General features: G+C 20.5%; 11 protein-coding genes across 11 annotated transcripts in view; 7 read left to right on the top strand and 4 right to left on the bottom strand.

Annotated features, from left to right (window-relative positions):
* The window catches only part of LOC131996665 (antigen 5 like allergen Cul n 1-like), a 51,918-nt gene that overhangs the window by 16,622 nt on the left and 11,123 nt on the right, over positions 1 to 24,173 (bottom strand). The gene's annotated exons all lie outside the window — the stretch shown is intronic.
* LOC131996922 (NADH-ubiquinone oxidoreductase chain 2-like) lies at positions 2,225 to 3,477 on the top strand. The gene is given in 3 exon segments (XM_059367122.1): positions 2,225 to 2,244; positions 2,402 to 3,356; positions 3,466 to 3,477. Coding segments are annotated over 3 exon segments (987 nt in total).
* Positions 3,673 to 5,940, top strand: LOC131996657 (cytochrome c oxidase subunit 1-like; the record flags this gene model as incomplete). The annotated part of the gene is given in 1 exon segment (XM_059366305.1): positions 3,673 to 5,940. A coding segment is annotated over 1 exon segment (1,455 nt), but the record flags the coding sequence as incomplete, so codon positions are not given.
* LOC131996663 (cytochrome c oxidase subunit 3-like) lies at positions 6,917 to 7,712 on the top strand. Its single transcript, XM_059366311.1, is given in 1 exon segment — positions 6,917 to 7,712. A coding segment is annotated over 1 exon segment (777 nt). The 3' UTR covers positions 7,694 to 7,712.
* Positions 8,558 to 10,261, bottom strand: LOC131996659 (NADH-ubiquinone oxidoreductase chain 5-like). The gene is given in 1 exon segment (XM_059366307.1): positions 8,558 to 10,261. A coding segment is annotated over 1 exon segment (840 nt). The 5' UTR covers positions 9,874 to 10,261; the 3' UTR covers positions 8,558 to 9,033.
* LOC131996921 (NADH-ubiquinone oxidoreductase chain 4-like) lies at positions 10,360 to 11,497 on the bottom strand (the record flags this gene model as incomplete). The annotated part of the gene is given in 1 exon segment (XM_059367121.1): positions 10,360 to 11,497. A coding segment is annotated over 1 exon segment (927 nt), but the record flags the coding sequence as incomplete, so codon positions are not given.
* On the top strand, positions 12,069 to 13,794 carry LOC131996661 (cytochrome b-like). The gene is given in 1 exon segment (XM_059366309.1): positions 12,069 to 13,794. A coding segment is annotated over 1 exon segment (819 nt). The 5' UTR covers positions 12,069 to 12,658; the 3' UTR covers positions 13,478 to 13,794.
* Positions 12,133 to 13,794, top strand: LOC131996920 (NADH-ubiquinone oxidoreductase chain 6-like; the record flags this gene model as incomplete). Its single annotated transcript, XM_059367120.1, is given in 1 exon segment — positions 12,133 to 13,794. A coding segment is annotated over 1 exon segment (522 nt), but the record flags the coding sequence as incomplete, so codon positions are not given.
* LOC131996666 (NADH-ubiquinone oxidoreductase chain 1-like) lies at positions 13,873 to 14,840 on the bottom strand. The gene is given in 1 exon segment (XM_059366314.1): positions 13,873 to 14,840. A coding segment is annotated over 1 exon segment (576 nt). The 5' UTR covers positions 14,826 to 14,840; the 3' UTR covers positions 13,873 to 14,249.
* On the top strand, positions 19,824 to 21,076 carry LOC131996919 (NADH-ubiquinone oxidoreductase chain 2-like). Its single transcript, XM_059367119.1, is given in 3 exon segments — positions 19,824 to 19,843; positions 20,001 to 20,955; positions 21,065 to 21,076. Coding segments are annotated over 3 exon segments (987 nt in total).
* Positions 21,272 to 23,539, top strand: LOC131996658 (cytochrome c oxidase subunit 1-like; the record flags this gene model as incomplete). Its single annotated transcript, XM_059366306.1, is given in 1 exon segment — positions 21,272 to 23,539. A coding segment is annotated over 1 exon segment (1,455 nt), but the record flags the coding sequence as incomplete, so codon positions are not given.

Below are 24,173 nucleotides of genomic sequence, written 5' to 3'. Positions count from 1 at the left end.
ATAAAAAAAAATCCCAGGATTTTTTTTTTTTTTTTTTTTTAAAAAAAAATTTAAATTAATTTTAGTAATTATTTTATATTAAAAATATATAAAATTTTATAAAAATTAAGGGTATCTCAAAAATATATTGAAGGTTCAATTTTACGAATTTAAATAGATATACCAATATAGGATTAATAGATAGATATATATATATAAATATTTAATTAATCAATATTTATCTATTAATCCAGAGCAAAAAAAAATTTACAACAATTATGTTAAGGTTATTAGTCCGGAGAATTCTTTAATGTCCCTCTATCTTTCTATTTAAGAATATCTTAATATTTATATATTTATCTATTAATATATAAATTATTTATAAATTAATATTTATATATTATCTATATATTTATAAATATATATATATATATATAAATATATAAATATTTAGATTATATATAAAAATTGTATATAGAAATTTCTATATATATATAAATGCAAAAATTAATTATTTAATAATAATTTATTAAAATTTAAAAATTTTTCAATTTTTTAAGAATTTTTTTTTATTAAAAATTAAATATTTTAAAAATTTTTTAATTAATTTTAGTAATTATTTTATATTAAAAATGTATAGAATTTTATAAAAATTAGGGGTATCTCAAAAATATATTGAAGGTTCAATTTTACGAACTTAAATAGATATACCAATATAGGATTAATAGATATATATATATATATAAATATTTAATTAATCAATATTTATCTATTAATCCAGAGCAAAAAAAAATTTACAACAATTATGTTAAGGTTATTAGTCCGGAGAATTCTTTAATGTCCCTCTATCTTTCTATTTAAGAATATCTTAATATTTATATATTTATCTATTAATATATAAATTATTTATAAATTAATATTTATATATTATCTATATATTTATAAATATATATATATATATATAAATATATAAATATTTAGATTATATATAAAAATTGTATATAGAAATTTCTATATATATATAAATGCAAAAATTAATTATTTAATAATAATTTATTAAAATTTAAAAATTTTTCAATTTTTTAAGAATTTTTTTTTATTAAAAATTAAATATTTTAAAAATTTTTTAATTAATTTTAGTAATTATTTTATATTAAAAATGTATAGAATTTTATAAAAATTAGGGGTATCTCAAAAATATATTGAAGGTTCAATTTTACGAACTTAAATAGATATACCAATATAGGATTAATAGATAGATATATATATATAAATATTTAATTAATCAATATTTATCTATTAATCCAGAGCAAAAAAAAATTTACAACAATTATGTTAAGGTTATTAGTCCGGAGAATTCTTTAATGTCCCTCTATCTTTCTATTTAAGAATATCTTAATATTTATATATTTATCTATTAATATATAAATTATTTATAAATTAATATTTATATATTATCTATATATTTATAAATATATATATATATATATAAATATATAAATATTTAGATTATATATAAAAATTGTATATAGAAATTTCTATATATATATAAATGCAAAAATTAATTATTTAATAATAATTTATTAAAATTTAAAAATTTTTCAATTTTTTAAGAATTTTTTTTTATTAAAAATTAAATATTTTAAAAATTTTTTAATTAATTTTAGTAATTATTTTATATTAAAAATGTATAGAATTTTATAAAAATTAGGGGTATCTCAAAAATATATTGAAGGTTCAATTTTACGAACTTAAATAGATATACCAATATAGGATTAATAGATAGATATATATATATAAATATTTAATTAATCAATATTTATCTATTAATCCAGAGCAAAAAAAAATTTACAACAATTATGTTAAGGTTATTAGTCCGGAGAATTCTTTAATGTCCCTCTATCTTTCTATTTAAGAATATCTTAATATTTATATATTTATCTATTAATATATAAATTATTTATAAATTAATATTTATATATTATCTATATATTTATAAATATATATATATATATATAAATATATAAATATTTAGATTATATATAAAAATTGTATATAGAAATTTCTATATATATATAAATGCAAAAATTAATTATTTAATAATAATTTATTAAAATTTAAAAATTTTTCAATTTTTACAAAAATAATACTAAATTTTATTATTAATTTAAACTATTTATAATATTTTTTTTAAAAAAAAATCCTCAAAAAATTTATAAATATATAAAAAAAAAAAAAAAAAAAAATGGATATGAAAACTTTACAGTTAATGAATTGCCTGATAAAAGGACTACTTTGATAGAGTAGATCATGTAATTATATTACATTCATTATATTTAATAGAATTAAACTATTTCTAAAAGTATCAAAAACTTTTGTGCATCGTACACCAAAATATACTTAAAAAGATAAGCTAATTAAGCTACTGGGCTCATACCCCATTTATAAAGGTTTTAATCCTTTTCTTTTTAATTTTTAATAATTCGTCAAAAATTATATTTTTAATTATTTTAATAATAGGAACATTAATTTCAATTTCTGCTAATTCTTGACTAGGAGCTTGAATAGGTTTAGAAATTAATTTGTTAGCTTTTATCCCCCTAATAAGAGATAATAAATTAATATCTACTGAAGCATCATTAAAATACTTTTTAACTCAAGCTTTAGCATCTTCTGTATTTTTATTTGCAGTAATTTTATTTCTATTAAATTCAAAAAGAATTAATTCAAATTATTTAATAGAAATAATTATTTTTTCCTCTCTTTTGTTAAAAAGAGGATCAGCTCCCTTTCATTTTTGATTCCCTAATGTAATAGAAGGATTATCATGAGTTAATGCTTTAATTTTGATAACTTGACAAAAAATTGCTCCTTTAATGTTAATTTCTTATATTATCTTTAAACCATTAATTATCATTAGAATTATTTTATCAAGTTTAATTGGTGCATTAGGAGGTTTAAACCAAACTTCATTGCGTAAATTAATAGCTTATTCTTCAATTAATCATTTAGGTTGAATATTAGCTGCTATATTTAACAGAAATTTATGATTAATTTATTTTTTATTTTACACTTTTTTGACTTTTTCTATAGTATTTATATTTAATATATTTAAAATTTCTTATATTAATCAACTATTTTCATTATTTTTTTTTGATAAAAATATTAAATTTTTTTTATTTTTTAATTTATTATCTTTAGGAGGACTTCCTCCTTTTTTAGGATTTTTACCAAAATTTTTAGTAATTCAATCTTTAACATTAAATAATCAATTATTTATTTTAACATTTATAGTATTAATAACTTTAATTACTTTATATTTTTATATACGATTATGTTATAGTGCATTTATATTAAATTATAATGAAAATAATTGATTAATACATTCATTTTATAAATTTTCTTATATGAAAACTTTACTAAGATATTCATATATTTCAACTTTTGGTTTATTTTTAACTTTATCCTTATATTATTTATTTTAAGGTTTTAAGTTAAATAAACTAATAGCCTTCAAAGCTATAAATATAAGAATAATCTTTTAAGCCTTAGTAAAATTTTACTCCTTTAGAATTGCAGTCTAATGTCATTATTGACTATAAAGCCATTGATTAAAGAGAACGATTCTCATAAATAAATTTACAATCTATTGCCTAAACTTCAGCCATTTAATCGCAACAATGGTTATTTTCTACTAATCATAAAGATATTGGTACTTTATACTTTATTTTCGGAGCATGATCAGGTATAGTCGGAACTTCTTTAAGAATTTTAATTCGAGCAGAATTAGGACATCCTGGAGCATTAATTGGTGATGATCAGATTTATAATGTAATTGTTACTGCACATGCATTTATTATAATTTTCTTTATAGTTATACCAATTATAATTGGAGGATTTGGAAATTGATTAGTTCCATTAATACTTGGAGCTCCTGACATAGCCTTCCCTCGAATAAATAATATAAGTTTTTGACTACTTCCTCCTGCTCTTACCCTTTTATTAGTTAGAAGAATAGTAGAAAAGGGAGCTGGAACTGGTTGAACCGTATATCCACCTTTATCTTCAAATATTGCACATGGTGGGGCTTCTGTTGATTTAGCTATTTTTTCTTTACATTTGGCAGGAATTTCATCAATTCTAGGAGCTGTAAATTTTATTACTACTGTAATTAATATACGAGCTACAGGAATTACATTTGATCGAATACCATTATTTGTTTGATCAGTTGTAATTACTGCTTTATTACTTTTATTATCTCTTCCTGTTTTAGCTGGTGCTATTACTATATTATTAACAGATCGAAATTTAAACACTTCTTTCTTTGATCCAGCAGGAGGTGGAGATCCAATTTTATACCAACATTTATTTTGGTTTTTTGGTCATCCAGAAGTTTATATTTTAATTTTACCTGGATTTGGAATAATTTCTCATATTATTAGTCAAGAATCAGGTAAAAAGGAAACTTTTGGGTCATTAGGAATAATTTATGCAATATTAGCAATTGGTTTATTAGGGTTTATTGTTTGAGCTCACCATATATTTACAGTTGGAATAGATGTTGATACTCGAGCTTATTTTACTTCAGCAACTATAATTATTGCTGTACCTACTGGAATCAAAATTTTCAGATGACTTGCAACACTTTATGGTGCTCAATTAACTTATTCACCAGCTATTTTATGAGCTTTAGGGTTTGTATTTTTATTCACAGTTGGAGGATTAACTGGTGTAGTTTTAGCTAACTCTTCAGTAGATATTATTTTACATGATACATATTATGTAGTTGCTCATTTTCATTATGTTTTATCAATAGGAGCTGTATTTGCTATTATAGCAGGATTTGTTCATTGATATCCTTTATTTACTGGATTAACAATAAATAATAAACTTTTAAAAAGTCAATTTGTAATTATATTTATTGGAGTAAATTTAACTTTTTTCCCTCAACATTTTTTAGGACTTGCTGGAATACCTCGACGATATTCAGACTATCCAGATGCTTATACTGCATGAAATGTTATTTCTACAATTGGTTCAACTATTTCATTATTAGGAATTTTATATTTATTTTATATTATTTGAGAAAGTTTAATTTCTCAACGTCAAGTAATCTTTCCAATTCAACTAAATTCTTCAATTGAATGATTACAAAATACACCACCTGCTGAACATAGTTATAATGAATTGCCTTTATTAGTAAATTTCTAATATGGCAGATTAGTGCAATGGATTTAAGCTCCATATATAAAGTATTTTACTTTTATTAGAAACTAATGTCAACATGAGCAAATTTAGGTTTACAAGATAGTTCTTCTCCTTTAATAGAACAATTAATTTTTTTTCATGACCACGCACTTTTAATTTTAGTAATAATTACAGTACTAGTTGGATACTTAATATTTACCTTATTTTTTAACAATTATGTAAATCGATTTTTACTTCATGGTCAAACAATTGAAATTATTTGAACAATTCTTCCTGCAATTATTTTACTATTTATTGCTTTTCCTTCTCTTCGACTTTTATATTTACTAGATGAAATTAATGAACCTTCAATTACATTAAAGGCAATTGGTCATCAATGATATTGAAGCTATGAATATTCAGATTTTAATAATATTGAATTTGATTCTTATATAATTCCAACAAATGAATTAAATTTAGAAAATTTTCGATTATTAGATGTAGATAATCGAGTAATTTTACCTATAAATTCACAAATTCGAATTTTAGTAACTGCTGCAGATGTAATTCATTCATGAACAGTTCCCGCTCTTGGGGTAAAAGTTGATGGAACTCCAGGTCGATTAAATCAAACTAATTTTTTAATTAATCGCCCTGGATTATTTTATGGTCAATGTTCAGAAATTTGTGGAGCAAATCATAGTTTTATACCAATTGTAATTGAAAGAATTCCAGTAAATTATTTTATTAAATGAATTTCAAATAATAATTCTTCATTAGATGACTGAAAGCAAGTACTGGTCTCTTAAACCATTTTATAGTAAATTAGCACTTACTTCTAATGAATTTAAAAAATTAGTTAAAATATAACATTAGTTTGTCAAACTAAAATTATTAATTTATTAATATTTTTTAATTCCTCAAATAGCCCCTATTGGTTGATTAAGCCTATTTATTATTTTCTCAATCACTTTCATGATTTTTAATATAATAAACTATTATTCATATATTCCTTCTATACCTAAATCTAATTTAATTAACAAAACATATTCTACAAATTCATTAAATTGAAAATGATAACAAATTTATTTTCTGTATTTGACCCTTCATCTAGTATTTTTAATCTTTCATTAAATTGATTAAGAACATTTTTAGGAATTTTAATAATTCCTTCTATATATTGATTAATGCCTTCTCGATATCATATTTTCTGAAATAATATTCTTTTAACTCTTCACAAAGAATTTAAAAATTTATTAGGACCTTTAGGAGCTAATGGTTCTACTTTTATTTTTGTTTCTTTATTTTCAATAATTCTTTTTAATAATTTTATAGGTTTATTTCCTTACATTTTCACTAGTACTAGTCATTTAACTTTAACTTTAACATTAGCTTTACCTTTATGATTATGTTTTATATTATTTGGATGAATTAATAATACTCAACATATATTTGCTCATTTAGTTCCTCAAGGAACTCCTGCAATTCTTATACCATTTATAGTATGTATTGAAACTATTAGAAATATTATTCGACCAGGAACTTTAGCAGTTCGATTAACTGCTAATATAATTGCTGGACATTTATTACTTACATTACTAGGAAATACTGGTCCTTCATTGTCATCTATTTTACTAGGATTCTTATTAATTACCCAAATTGCATTATTAGTTCTAGAATCAGCTGTAGCTATAATTCAATCTTATGTATTTGCTGTTTTAAGAACATTATATTCTAGTGAAGTAAACTAATGTCAACTCATTCAAATCACCCATTTCATTTAGTAGATTATAGCCCATGACCTTTAACTGCTTCAATTGGTGCAATAACTACAGTTGCAGGATTAGTAAAATGATTTCATCAATATGATAATTCATTATTTTTATTAGGAAATATTATTACAATTTTAACAGTTTATCAATGATGACGAGATGTATCACGTGAAAGTACATTTCAAGGACTTCATACTTTAGCTGTTACTACAGGATTACGATGAGGAATAATTTTATTTATTTTATCTGAAGTTTTATTTTTTGTTTCTTTTTTTTGAGCTTTTTTTCATAGAAGTTTATCCCCTTCAATTGAACTTGGAGCAATATGACCTCCTATAGGAATTACCCCTTTTAATCCTTTTCAAATTCCTTTATTAAATACAGTAATTTTATTAACTTCAGGAATTACAGTAACATGAGCTCATCATAGTTTAATAGAAAATAATCATTCACAAACTACTCAAGGATTATTTTTTACAGTATTATTAGGGGTATATTTTACAATACTTCAAGCATACGAATATATTGAAGCTCCTTTTACTATTGCTGATTCTGTTTATGGGTCTACATTTTTTATAGCAACAGGATTTCATGGACTTCATGTATTAATTGGAACAACTTTTTTATTAGTATGTTTAATTCGTCACTTAAATAATCACTTTTCAATAAATCATCACTTTGGATTCGAAGCAGCTGCTTGATATTGACATTTTGTTGATATTGTTTGATTATTCCTTTATGTATCAATTTATTGATGAGGAGGTTAATTTATTATCTATATAATATAAAAAGTATATTTGACTTCCAATCATATAGTCTATCATAGATAGTATAGATAATTTTTTCTATTTTATCAATTAGTTTAATTATTATAATCATTTCAATAATTGTAATATTATTAGCATCAATTTTATCAAAAAAAACAATTGTAGATCGAGAAAAAGCATCTCCATTTGAATGTGGATTTGATCCTAAATCCTCCTCTCGAATTCCATTTTCATTACGATTTTTTTTAATTACAATTATTTTTTTAATTTTTGATGTTGAAATTGCTTTAATTCTCCCTATTATTTTAATTATCAAATTTTCAAATTTATTAACTTGAACAATTACTTCTATTATTTTTATTTTAATTTTACTTTTAGGTTTATATCATGAATGAAATCAAGGTATATTAAACTGATCAAATTAGGGTTGTAGTTAATTATAACATTTGATTTGCATTCAAAAAGTATTGACTTATTCAATCTACCTTGAATATGAAGCGATTTATTGCAATTAGTTTCGACCTAATTTTAGGTATTATATACCCTTATTCTATCCTGGATTTTTTTTAATTGAAGCCAAAAAGCGGCTTATCACTGTTAATGATAGAATTGAGATTATTCCTCCAATTAAAGAAGTATGATGTTCAAGTAAAAGCTGCTAACTTTTTTCTTTTAATGGTTAAATTCCATTTATACTTCTATTTATATAGTTTAAAAATAAAACATTACATTTTCATTGTAAAATTAAATAATTTTATTTTATAAATTACTAAAAAATATTCACAATATTCAAAGATTAAATTAATCTCCATAACATCTTCAGTGTCATACTCTAAATATAAGCTATTTGAATAAAAATAAATTATATACATATATAAAATAATTACTCAGAAAATAAAACTCAATAAATAAATTTTTAAATTATTATTTTGTAATATTTGATTTAACTGAGAATTTTTTACTAAATTATAATAAAGTTGTTGTCCTCCAAAATATTCAGATCAACCTTGATCAAAAGATTTAACTCTTAATTTACCTACAATTAAAGGATAATTAATAATTCCATAAGTTGAAATATAAGGTATAAATCATATTGAACCTAAAAAATAAGAAGATTTATAATTATTTAATGCCTTATTTATAAAAAATAATGACACATTAGAAATTAAATATCCTACTATTCCTCCAATAATACAAACAAATAATGTTAATAACTTTAAAGTTTTAGGTAAAATAATTACTATAGGACTTGGAAAAATTAATCATCTTAATATACTCCCCCCAAAAATTCTTAAAATTAATAAACCTATTATACTTTTTAATATAACTCAACCTTCATCATTTAATATATTTAAAGAAGAAAAATTTGAATCTCCAGTTATTGTATAAAATACCAATCGAAAAGAATAACATACTGTTAATCCAGTAGAAAAAAAAAATAAGAAAAAAGAAAAAAGATTAATATAAGAAAAAGATACTATTTCTAAAATTAAATCTTTTGAATAAAATCCAGCTAAAAAAGGTATTCCACATAAAGCTAAATTAGCTACATTAAAACAAGAAGATGTTAAAGGTATTATTATTGATAAACTTCCTATTAAACGAATATCTTGAGTATTATTCATGTTATGAATAATTGCTCCCGCACATATGAATAATAAAGCTTTAAATAAAGCATGAGTTAATAAATGAAAAAATGCTAATTTATAAAAACCTATAGATAAAATTCTCATTATTAAACCTAATTGTCTTAAAGTTGATAAAGCAATAATTTTCTTTAAATCAAATTCATAATTAGCTCCTAATCCAGCTATAAATATTGTTAAACCTGATAACAATAATAATAAATTTCCTATTCAAGTATTTCTTAATAAAATATTAAACCGAATCAATAAATATACTCCTGCTGTAACTAAAGTAGAAGAATGAACCAAAGCTGAAACAGGAGTTGGAGCAGCTATAGCAGCTGGCAATCAAGAAGAAAATGGAATTTGAGCTCTTTTAGTTATAGCAGCTAATATTACTAAACTTATAATAATTATTATATCAAAATTAGATTTTATTACTTCTAAATAAAAAATATAATTTCAACTCCCATAATTTAATATTCATGCAATTGCTAATAATAAAGCTACATCACCAATTCGATTTGATAAAGCAGTCAACATCCCAGCATTATATGATTTTACATTTTGAAAATAAATTACTAAACAATAAGATACTAATCCTAACCCATCTCACCCTAATAAAATTCTAATTAAATTTGGACTAATAATTAATAATATTATAGAAGTAACAAATATTAATACTAATATAATAAATCGATTAATTTTATAATCACTTTCTATATATTCTTTTCTATAAAAAATTACTAAAGAAGAAATTATTAAAACAAAAGATATAAAAATTAATCTTATTCAATCTAATAAAATAGTTATTACAATTATTATAGAATTTAAAGATACAACTTCTCATTCAATAAAAATTGAATAATCATTTATAATAAAAATTATTCCTATTGTAAATGATAATAATCTACAAAAAAATAATGAAAAAAATCTAATTGTACAAATTGATAAATATTTCACGATTTAAAAAGACATAATCTTATCATTGACACCACAAATCAATATTTTTTTTTAAACTATTTAAACATAATCATAATATACATATATCTCTCTTTAAAATTAATAGATTTAAAGGAAATCAATGTAAAAATAAAAGTAAATACTCTCGAACTTTTCCTCCTCTAAAAGAGTAAACTCCAGAAAAAACCTTTCCATGTTGTCTATAAGCATATAAATACAAAGTATAAGCAGCTCTAAAAAAAGATAAAAGAGATAATATTAATATAGTTAATCATGATCATCTAACAATTCTATTAATTAAAGAAATTTCTCCTAATAAATTTAATGTAGGAGGAGCAGCTATATTTGCTGAACTTAATAAAAATCATCATAATCTTATTGAAGGCATAAAATTTAATAAACCCTTATTGATTAATAAACTTCGACTTCCTATTCGTTCGTATGTAATATTAGCTAAACAAAATAATCCAGAAGAACATAACCCATGAGCAATCATTAAAGTATAAGAACCACAAATTCCTATATATGTTAAAGTTATTAATCCTGCTAAAACAATTCCTATATGAGCAACTGATGAATAAGCAATCAAAGCCTTTAAATCAGTCTGACATAAACAAGTTAAACTTACTAATACTCCTCCTACTAATCTAATTCTAATTCAAATATAATTAAATTTTAAACCTAATATTTGTAAAAAAGGAAATACACGTAATAAACCATAACCTCCTAATTTTAATATAATTCCTGCTAAAATTATTGAACCAGATACTGGAGCTTCAACATGAGCTTTTGGTAATCATAAATGTACTAAAAATATTGGTATTTTTACTAAAAATGCTATAACTAAAGAAAAATATAAAATTTCATAATTAAATATGAAATTATTTAATAAATAAAAATTTATTGTATTTGCTATTTTGTACAAATAAAAAATTCCAATTAATATTGGTAAAGAAACTAATAAAGTGTAAAATAGTAAATATACACCTGCTTGTAAACGTTCAGGTTGATATCCTCAACCTAAAATTAAAAATAATGTAGGAATTAATCTTCTTTCAAAAAATAAATAAAATATAAATAAATTTATTCTTCTAAAAGTTAATACTAATAAAACTAATAATAAAATCAAATTAAATATAAATAAATTAGTATAATTATTATATTTAAAAACTGATTCTCTTGCTATTATTATTAATGCTACAATTCATAGTCTTAACAAAATTAATCCGTATGAAATTATATCTATTCCAAATAAATAAGAAATAGATATGAAATAATTTCTATACATATTTATTAAAATTAATAAAAAACTAATTAAAAATATAAAACTTTGAACCATTCAATATAAATTTTTTATAAAACATAATGGAAATAAAAAAATAATTATGAAAATAACTTTTAACATTGTAAAATATTAAATCTTTGAAAATAATCATTTCCATGAGTTCGAATTATTGAAACTAAAATTGAAAGACCTAAAGCACCTTCACATACTCTAAAAGTTAAAAATATTATTCTAAAAAAATTTTCAAATATATATATATTTAAATAAATAAATAATAAAAAGAATAATCTTAAAACAATATATTCTAATCTTAATAATATTGATAATAAATGCTTTCGATTTGATACAAAAGTAAATACTCCTATAATAAATAAAATTCTAGGTAAACTTCAATTTAAAATTATTAACATTTGTTTTAATAGTTTAATAAAAACATTGGTCTTGTAAACCAAAAATAAGAATTTTTCTTTTAAAACTTCAAGAAAAAAGAAACTCTTTATCATTAATCTCCAAAATTAATATTTTATAATTAAACTATTTCTTGTCTTGATATTATACAATGAATTTTAATAACTATTATATTTATTTTCAATTTAATTTTTATAAATATTAAACATCCACTTGCTATAGGATTAATTTTATTAATTCAAACTACTTTAGTTTCATTATCTTCTGGATTAATATCTAAAAGATTTTGATTTTCATATATTTTATTCTTAGTATTTTTAGGAGGAATATTAGTTTTATTTATTTATGTAACCTCTTTAGCTTCAAATGAAATATTTTCTTTTTCAATTAAATTAATATTAACTTCAATAATAATTTTTTTTATTATAATATTTATTTTATATCTTTCTGACAAAAATATTCTAATACAATATTTTAATATAGAAGTTAACTCAATTACAAATTTAAACTCCTTTATTATAGAAAATTCTTTATCCCTTAATAAATTATATAATTATCCAACTAATTTATTAACAATTTTATTAATAAATTATTTATTAATTACATTAATTGCAATTGTAAAAATTACTAATTTATTTAAGGGACCTTTACGACCAATATTTAATTAAACTAATGAATAAACCTTTACGACTTAAACACCCAATTTTAAGAATTGCAAATAATGCTTTAGTAGACCTTCCAGCTCCTAGAAATATCTCTTCATGATGAAATTTTGGATCTCTTTTAGGATTATGTTTAATTATTCAAATCCTTACAGGATTATTTTTAGCCATACATTATACTGCAGATATTAATTTAGCTTTTAATAGAGTTAATCATATTTGTCGAGACGTAAATTATGGATGATTATTACGAACTTTACATGCTAATGGTGCAAGTTTTTTCTTTATTTGTATTTATTTACATGTAGGACGAGGAATATATTATGGATCTTATTTATTTACTCCAACATGATTAGTAGGAGTAGTAATTCTATTTTTAGTAATAGGAACAGCATTTATAGGATATGTTTTACCTTGAGGACAAATATCTTTTTGGGGAGCTACAGTAATTACTAATTTATTATCAGCAATTCCTTATTTAGGAATTGATTTAGTACAATGAGTATGAGGAGGATTTGCTGTTGATAATGCAACATTAACTCGATTCTTTACATTTCACTTTATTTTACCATTTATTGTATTAGCAATAACAATAATTCATCTTTTATTTTTACATGAAACTGGATCAAATAACCCTATTGGATTAAATTCTAATATTGATAAAATTCCTTTTCATCCTTATTTCACATATAAGGATATTGTTGGATTTATTATTATAACAATAATTTTAATCTTATTAGTTTTAATTAATCCTTATTTATTAGGAGATCCAGATAATTTTATTCCTGCTAACCCTTTAGTTACCCCAGTTCATATTCAACCAGAATGATATTTTTTATTTGCTTATGCAATCTTACGATCAATTCCTAATAAATTAGGAGGAGTAATTGCTTTAGTTTTATCAATTGCAATTTTAGCTATTCTACCATTTTATCATTTAAGAAAATTCCGAGGAATTCAATTTTACCCAATTAATAAAATTATATTTTGAATTATAGTAGTTACAGTAATTTTATTAACATGAATTGGAGCACGACCTGTTGAAACTCCATATGTATTAGTAGGACAAATTCTTACTATTATTTATTTTTTATATTTTATAATTAATCCTTTAATTACTAAATGATGAGATAATCTATTAAATTAGTTAATGAGCTTGAATTAAGCATATGTTTTGAAAACATAAGATAGAAATTAAATTTTCTATTAACTTTACTAAAAAAATTTCACTATAATAAATAGATTAAAAAAATTTTAAATCCTACAAAAAATAACAAAAAATTTAACGAAAAAGGTAAAAAACTCTTTCAAGCTAAATATATTAATTTATCATACCGAAAACGCGGTAAAGTCCCCCGTACTCAAATAAATATAAAAGAAACAAAAGTTAATTTTAAATAAAAAGTAAATGAAAATACATCTCTCCCTAAAAATATTACACAAAATAATATTCTTATAAATAAAATTCTTGCATATTCAGCTAAAAAAATTAAAGCAAATCCTCCACTTCTATATTCTACATTAAACCCAGAAACTAATTCTGATTCTCCTTCTGCAAAATCAAAAGGAGTACGATTAGTTTCAGCTAAAGAAATTCTAAATCATACTAAAGCTATTGGAAATATAAAAAACAAAAATCAAATAAATAATTGATATTTATAAAATATTAATATATTATATCCTCCAATTAAAAAAATAAAACTTAATAAAACTAATGCTAAACTAACTTCATAAGAAATAGTCTGAGCAACTGCTCGCAATCCCCCTAATAAAGCATAATTTGAATTTGATGATCAACCAGCAATTATAACTGTATAAACACCTAATCTAGTACAACACAAAAAAAATAATAAACCTAAATTAAAAGAAAATAATTTAATAAATATTGGTATACATATCCAGACTAATAAAGATAAAAATAAAGAAAAAATTGGAGAAAAATAATAAGAAATATAATTTGATAATAATGGATAAGTTTGTTCCTTTGTAAATAATTTAATTGCATCACAAAAAGGTTGAGGAATTCCTATAATACCAACTTTATTTGGTCCTTTACGAATTTGAATATAACCTAAAACTTTTCGTTCCAAAAGTGTCAAAAAAGCTACTCTCACTAAAACAAAAATAATTAATAATAATCTTCCAACAATAAATAACAAATTTTCTAAATAAAACATGTACTATTTGTAATATAAATTACATAAATAAATTCTAAATTTATTGCACTAATCTGCCAAAATAGTATATACATATTAATAATATTCAATTTATTAAATAATTATTTATCAAATATTAGGTCCTTTCGTACTGAAATATTTTAATTTTTTAAAGATAGAAACCAACCTGGCTTACGCCGGTTTGAACTCAGATCATGTAAGAATTTAAAAGTCGAACAGACTTATTATTTAAGCGGCTACACCTAAACATATTTCTTAATCCAACATCGAGGTCGCAATCTTTTTTATCGATATGAACTCTCCAAAAAAATTACGCTGTTATCCCTAAAGTAACTTAAATTTTTAATCGTTATTAACGGATCAATTATTCATAAATTAATGATTTAATAAAATTAAAAGTTTATTAAATTTTAATATCACCCCAATAAAATATTATTAATTATTATATTAAAATTTATCTAAAAAAATATAATAATCTAAATATAAAGATTTATAGGGTCTTCTCGTCTTTTAAATATATTTTAACTTTTTGATTAAAAAATAAAATTCTATTATAAATTTATATGAAACAGTTAATATCTCGTCCAACCATTCATACCAGCCTTCAATTAAAAGACTAATGATTATGCTACCTTTGCACAGTTAGGATACTGCGGCCATTTAAATAATTCAGTGGGCAGGCTAGACTTTAAATTTAATTCAAAAAGACATGTTTTTGTTAAACAGGCGAACATTACAATTTTGCCGAGTTCTTTATATAAAATTTTCATATTTATTTATTATTACAATAATATATACTAATTTTACCATTATTTTTTAATTTTTAAAATTAAAATTAATACTTTAATAAAAATTTAAAATTTAAATAAATAATTTATTTTATAAAATAAATTATAACACTTTTATTAATAATAACTATTTCTAAATCTATATTTATTATTTTATTTAAATATTTTTAAAAATTTATAATACAGCTTATCCCATATTATATTAAAATTAAATATTTATTTAATTAATTTATTTAATTAAATAATATAAAATTTCTAAATTAAATTTATTTCTTAAAGAACTAGATACCTTTAAAAACGAATAACATTTCATTTCTAATATTTTATTTAAAATAATTTTACCACATTAACTTTTATAAAATATTAACTCTTTTAAAATCGAGAAAATTAACTATTTAATTTTTATTTAATAAACCCTGATACACAAGGTACAATAAATTAAATTTTCTTTTACAATAATAATTTTTCAAATTATTTCAATTTTCTTTTACAATACTAATAAACTATCATTTAAATTATTTTTTCTTTATAAAATACTAAAAATTTACATTTTATAATTATTTTTAATATAATAATTTTTTTTAAAAAAAAGAATTAATAAATAAAATTTAATCAATTTATATTGATTTGCACAAAAATCTTTTCAATGTAAATGAAATACTTTACTAATTAAGCTTTAAATTGCATTCTAGATACACTTTCCAGTACATCTACTATGTTACGACTTATCTTATCTTAATAATAAGAGTGACGGGCGATGTGTACATATTTTAGAGCTAAAATCAAATTATTAATCTTTATAATTTTACTATCAAATCCACCTTCATTAAATATTTCAAATTTAAATTCATATAAATAAATTTATTGTAACCCATTTCTACTTAAATATAAGCTACACCTTGATCTGATATATTTTCTTTTTAAAAATTATGAAAATTAACATTCTTATAAAATATTCTAATAACGACGGTATATAAACTAAACAAATTTAAGTAAGGTCCATCGTGGATTATCGATTACAGAACAGGTTCCTCTGAATAGACTAAAATACCGCCAAATTTTTTAAGTTTGAAGAACATAACTATTACTACCTAAGTATTAATATTTACATTTTTAATAATAGGGTATCTAATCCTAGTTTTTAATTAAAATTTTTAAGCTTCAATTAAAATTATATATAATAATTAATAAATTAAAAATTTCACTTAATAAATTATTTTTTATTATAAATTAAACAATTTAACTTATACTAATAAAATTTATTTGCATTATTCGTATAACCGCGGCTGCTGGCACAAATTTAGCCAATACTATTTAATATTACTATTTCTAAATTTCTTTAATTAATAAAACTAATTACTGCGAATATAAAGATTATATTTATTATTAAAATAAATACTAACTCTTACAAAAATTTACATATAAATTAAACTAATAATAAATTAATAAGCCAAAATAAAACTTTTAAAAATAAAAAATTCTAAATAATATTTATATAAGTTCTAATTAATAAATTATATAAATAAACTTAATTAGTAAAATGGATATGAAAACTTTACAGTTAATGAATTGCCTGATAAAAGGACTACTTTGATAAAGTAGATCATGTAATTATATTACATTCATTATATTTAATAGAATTAAACTATTTATAAAAATAAATATAAATTTTTAATTAACTTATATATATATAATTAAAATTTATATATTATATTAATAACAAAAATTAGTATTTCCTCACATATATTACACATATTCATAAATATATATATATATATATATATATAATTAATTAAATTAAATTTATTCCCCTTCATAAATTTATTAAATTAATATATATACATATATAAATGGATATGAAAACTTTACAGTTAATGAATTTTTTTTATTTTTATAATTTTTAAAAAAATGGATATGAAAACTTTACAGTTAATTTTAATACAAATTAAATAATTATAATTAGGAATAAAAAAAAATTTACAACAATAAAAAAAAATCCCAGGATTTTTTTTTTTTTTTTTTTTTAAAAAAAAATTTAAATTAATTTTAGTAATTATTTTATATTAAAAATATATAAAATTTTATAAAAATTAAGGGTATCTCAAAAATATATTGAAGGTTCAATTTTACGAATTTAAATAGATATACCAATATAGGATTAATAGATAGATATATATATATAAATATTTAATTAATCAATATTTATCTATTAATCCAGAGCAAAAAAAAATTTACAACAATTATGTTAAGGTTATTAGTCCGGAGAATTCTTTAATGTCCCTCTATCTTTCTATTTAAGAATATCTTAATATTTATATATTTATCTATTAATATATAAATTATTTATAAATTAATATTTATATATTATCTATATATTTATAAATATATATATATATATATAAATATATAAATATTTAGATTATATATAAAAATTGTATATAGAAATTTCTATATATATATAAATGCAAAAATTAATTATTTAATAATAATTTATTAAAATTTAAAAATTTTTCAATTTTTTAAGAATTTTTTTTTATTAAAAATTAAATATTTTAAAAATTTTTTAATTAATTTTAGTAATTATTTTATATTAAAAATGTATAGAATTTTATAAAAATTAGGGGTATCTCAAAAATATATTGAAGGTTCAATTTTACGAACTTAAATAGATATACCAATATAGGATTAATAGATAGATATATATATATAAATATTTAATTAATCAATATTTATCTATTAATCCAGAGCAAAAAAAAATTTACAACAATTATGTTAAGGTTATTAGTCCGGAGAATTCTTTAATGTCCCTCTATCTTTCTATTTAAGAATATCTTAATATTTATATATTTATCTATTAATATATAAATTATTTATAAATTAATATTTATATATTATCTATATATTTATAAATATATATATATATATATAAATATATAAATATTTAGATTATATATAAAAATTGTATATAGAAATTTCTATATATATATAAATGCAAAAATTAATTATTTAATAATAATTTATTAAAATTTAAAAATTTTTCAATTTTTTAAGAATTTTTTTTTATTAAAAATTAAATATTTTAAAAATTTTTTAATTAATTTTAGTAATTATTTTATATTAAAAATGTATAGAATTTTATAAAAATTAGGGGTATCTCAAAAATATATTGAAGGTTCAATTTTACGAACTTAAATAGATATACCAATATAGGATTAATAGATAGATATATATATATAAATATTTAATTAATCAATATTTATCTATTAATCCAGAGCAAAAAAAAATTTACAACAATTATGTTAAGGTTATTAGTCCGGAGAATTCTTTAATGTCCCTCTATCTTTCTATTTAAGAATATCTTAATATTTATATATTTATCTATTAATATATAAATTATTTATAAATTAATATTTATATATTATCTATATATTTATAAATATATATATATATATATAAATATATAAATATTTAGATTATATATAAAAATTGTATATAGAAATTTCTATATATATATAAATGCAAAAATTAATTATTTAATAATAATTTATTAAAATTTAAAAATTTTTCAATTTTTTAAGAATTTTTTTTTATTAAAAATTAAATATTTTAAAAATTTTTTAATTAATTTTAGTAATTATTTTATATTAAAAATGTATAGAATTTTATAAAAATTAGGGGTATCTCAAAAATATATTGAAGGTTCAATTTTACGAACTTAAATAGATATACCAATATAGGATTAATAGATAGATATATATATATAAATATTTAATTAATCAATATTTATCTATTAATCCAGAGCAAAAAAAAATTTACAACAATTATGTTAAGGTTATTAGTCCGGAGAATTCTTTAATGTCCCTCTATCTTTCTATTTAAGAATATCTTAATATTTATATATTTATCTATTAATATATAAATTATTTATAAATTAATATTTATATATTATCTATATATTTATAAATATATATATATATATATAAATATATAAATATTTAGATTATATATAAAAATTGTATATAGAAATTTCTATATATATATAAATGCAAAAATTAATTATTTAATAATAATTTATTAAAATTTAAAAATTTTTCAATTTTTACAAAAATAATACTAAATTTTATTATTAATTTAAACTATTTATAATATTTTTTTTAAAAAAAAAATCCTCAAAAAATTTATAAATATATAAAAAAAAAAAAAAAAAAAAATGGATATGAAAACTTTACAGTTAATGAATTGCCTGATAAAAGGACTACTTTGATAGAGTAGATCATGTAATTATATTACATTCATTATATTTAATAGAATTAAACTATTTCTAAAAGTATCAAAAACTTTTGTGCATCGTACACCAAAATATACTTAAAAAGATAAGCTAATTAAGCTACTGGGCTCATACCCCATTTATAAAGGTTTTAATCCTTTTCTTTTTAATTTTTAATAATTCGTCAAAAATTATATTTTTAATTATTTTAATAATAGGAACATTAATTTCAATTTCTGCTAATTCTTGACTAGGAGCTTGAATAGGTTTAGAAATTAATTTGTTAGCTTTTATCCCCCTAATAAGAGATAATAAATTAATATCTACTGAAGCATCATTAAAATACTTTTTAACTCAAGCTTTAGCATCTTCTGTATTTTTATTTGCAGTAATTTTATTTCTATTAAATTCAAAAAGAATTAATTCAAATTATTTAATAGAAATAATTATTTTTTCCTCTCTTTTGTTAAAAAGAGGATCAGCTCCCTTTCATTTTTGATTCCCTAATGTAATAGAAGGATTATCATGAGTTAATGCTTTAATTTTGATAACTTGACAAAAAATTGCTCCTTTAATGTTAATTTCTTATATTATCTTTAAACCATTAATTATCATTAGAATTATTTTATCAAGTTTAATTGGTGCATTAGGAGGTTTAAACCAAACTTCATTGCGTAAATTAATAGCTTATTCTTCAATTAATCATTTAGGTTGAATATTAGCTGCTATATTTAACAGAAATTTATGATTAATTTATTTTTTATTTTACACTTTTTTGACTTTTTCTATAGTATTTATATTTAATATATTTAAAATTTCTTATATTAATCAACTATTTTCATTATTTTTTTTTGATAAAAATATTAAATTTTTTTTATTTTTTAATTTATTATCTTTAGGAGGACTTCCTCCTTTTTTAGGATTTTTACCAAAATTTTTAGTAATTCAATCTTTAACATTAAATAATCAATTATTTATTTTAACATTTATAGTATTAATAACTTTAATTACTTTATATTTTTATATACGATTATGTTATAGTGCATTTATATTAAATTATAATGAAAATAATTGATTAATACATTCATTTTATAAATTTTCTTATATGAAAACTTTACTAAGATATTCATATATTTCAACTTTTGGTTTATTTTTAACTTTATCCTTATATTATTTATTTTAAGGTTTTAAGTTAAATAAACTAATAGCCTTCAAAGCTATAAATATAAGAATAATCTTTTAAGCCTTAGTAAAATTTTACTCCTTTAGAATTGCAGTCTAATGTCATTATTGACTATAAAGCCATTGATTAAAGAGAACGATTCTCATAAATAAATTTACAATCTATTGCCTAAACTTCAGCCATTTAATCGCAACAATGGTTATTTTCTACTAATCATAAAGATATTGGTACTTTATACTTTATTTTCGGAGCATGATCAGGTATAGTCGGAACTTCTTTAAGAATTTTAATTCGAGCAGAATTAGGACATCCTGGAGCATTAATTGGTGATGATCAGATTTATAATGTAATTGTTACTGCACATGCATTTATTATAATTTTCTTTATAGTTATACCAATTATAATTGGAGGATTTGGAAATTGATTAGTTCCATTAATACTTGGAGCTCCTGACATAGCCTTCCCTCGAATAAATAATATAAGTTTTTGACTACTTCCTCCTGCTCTTACCCTTTTATTAGTTAGAAGAATAGTAGAAAAGGGAGCTGGAACTGGTTGAACCGTATATCCACCTTTATCTTCAAATATTGCACATGGTGGGGCTTCTGTTGATTTAGCTATTTTTTCTTTACATTTGGCAGGAATTTCATCAATTCTAGGAGCTGTAAATTTTATTACTACTGTAATTAATATACGAGCTACAGGAATTACATTTGATCGAATACCATTATTTGTTTGATCAGTTGTAATTACTGCTTTATTACTTTTATTATCTCTTCCTGTTTTAGCTGGTGCTATTACTATATTATTAACAGATCGAAATTTAAACACTTCTTTCTTTGATCCAGCAGGAGGTGGAGATCCAATTTTATACCAACATTTATTTTGGTTTTTTGGTCATCCAGAAGTTTATATTTTAATTTTACCTGGATTTGGAATAATTTCTCATATTATTAGTCAAGAATCAGGTAAAAAGGAAACTTTTGGGTCATTAGGAATAATTTATGCAATATTAGCAATTGGTTTATTAGGGTTTATTGTTTGAGCTCACCATATATTTACAGTTGGAATAGATGTTGATACTCGAGCTTATTTTACTTCAGCAACTATAATTATTGCTGTACCTACTGGAATCAAAATTTTCAGATGACTTGCAACACTTTATGGTGCTCAATTAACTTATTCACCAGCTATTTTATGAGCTTTAGGGTTTGTATTTTTATTCACAGTTGGAGGATTAACTGGTGTAGTTTTAGCTAACTCTTCAGTAGATATTATTTTACATGATACATATTATGTAGTTGCTCATTTTCATTATGTTTTATCAATAGGAGCTGTATTTGCTATTATAGCAGGATTTGTTCATTGATATCCTTTATTTACTGGATTAACAATAAATAATAAACTTTTAAAAAGTCAATTTGTAATTATATTTATTGGAGTAAATTTAACTTTTTTCCCTCAACATTTTTTAGGACTTGCTGGAATACCTCGACGATATTCAGACTATCCAGATGCTTATACTGCATGAAATGTTATTTCTACAATTGGTTCAACTATTTCATTATTAGGAATTTTATATTTATTTTATATTATTTGAGAAAGTTTAATTTCTCAACGTCAAGTAATCTTTCCAATTCAACTAAATTCTTCAATTGAATGATTACAAAATACACCACCTGCTGAACATAGTTATAATGAATTGCCTTTATTAGTAAATTTCTAATATGGCAGATTAGTGCAATGGATTTAAGCTCCATATATAAAGTATTTTACTTTTATTAGAAACTAATGTCAACATGAGCAAATTTAGGTTTACAAGATAGTTCTTCTCCTTTAATAGAACAATTAATTTTTTTTCATGACCACGCACTTTTAATTTTAGTAATAATTACAGTACTAGTTGGATACTTAATATTTACCTTATTTTTTAACAATTATGTAAATCGATTTTTACTTCATGGTCAAACAATTGAAATTATTTGAACAATTCTTCCTGCAATTATTTTACTATTTATTGCTTTTCCTTCTCTTCGACTTTTATATTTACTAGATGAAATTAATGAACCTTCAATTACATTAAAGGCAATTGGTCATCAATGATATTGAAGCTATGAATATTCAGATTTTAATAATATTGAATTTGATTCTTATATAATTCCAACAAATGAATTAAATTTAGAAAATTTTCGATTATTAGATGTAGATAATCGAGTAATTTTACCTATAAATTCACAAATTCGAATTTTAGTAACTGCTGCAGATGTAATTCATTCATGAACAGTTCCCGCTCTTGGGGTAAAAGTTGATGGAACTCCAGGTCGATTAAATCAAACTAATTTTTTAATTAATCGCCCTGGATTATTTTATGGTCAATGTTCAGAAATTTGTGGAGCAAATCATAGTTTTATACCAATTGTAATTGAAAGAATTCCAGTAAATTATTTTATTAAATGAATTTCAAATAATAATTCTTCATTAGATGACTGAAAGCAAGTACTGGTCTCTTAAACCATTTTATAGTAAATTAGCACTTACTTCTAATGAATTTAAAAAATTAGTTAAAATATAACATTAGTTTGTCAAACTAAAATTATTAATTTATTAATATTTTTTAATTCCTCAAATAGCCCCTATTGGTTGATTAAGCCTATTTATTATTTTCTCAATCACTTTCATGATTTTTAATATAATAAACTATTATTCATATATTCCTTCTATACCTAAATCTAATTTAATTAACAAAACATATTCTACAAATTCATTAAATTGAAAATGATAACAAATTTATTTTCTGTATTTGACCCTTCATCTAGTATTTTTAATCTTTCATTAAATTGATTAAGAACATTTTTAGGAATTTTAATAATTCCTTCTATATATTGATTAATGCCTTCTCGATATCATATTTTCTGAAATAATATTCTTTTAACTCTTCACAAAGAATTTAAAAATTTATTAGGACCTTTAGGAGCTAATGGTTCTACTTTTATTTTTGTTTCTTTATTTTCAATAATTCTTTTTAATAATTTTATAGGTTTATTTCCTTACATTTTCACTAGTACTAGTCATTTAACTTTAACTTTAACATTAGCTTTACCTTTATGATT

This window comes from Stomoxys calcitrans, chromosome 4 (assembly GCF_963082655.1).
Source record: "Stomoxys calcitrans chromosome 4, idStoCalc2.1, whole genome shotgun sequence".
Lineage (NCBI taxonomy): Eukaryota > Metazoa > Arthropoda > Insecta > Diptera > Muscidae > Stomoxys > Stomoxys calcitrans.
This window is presented reverse-complemented; position numbering and strand designations above follow the sequence as displayed.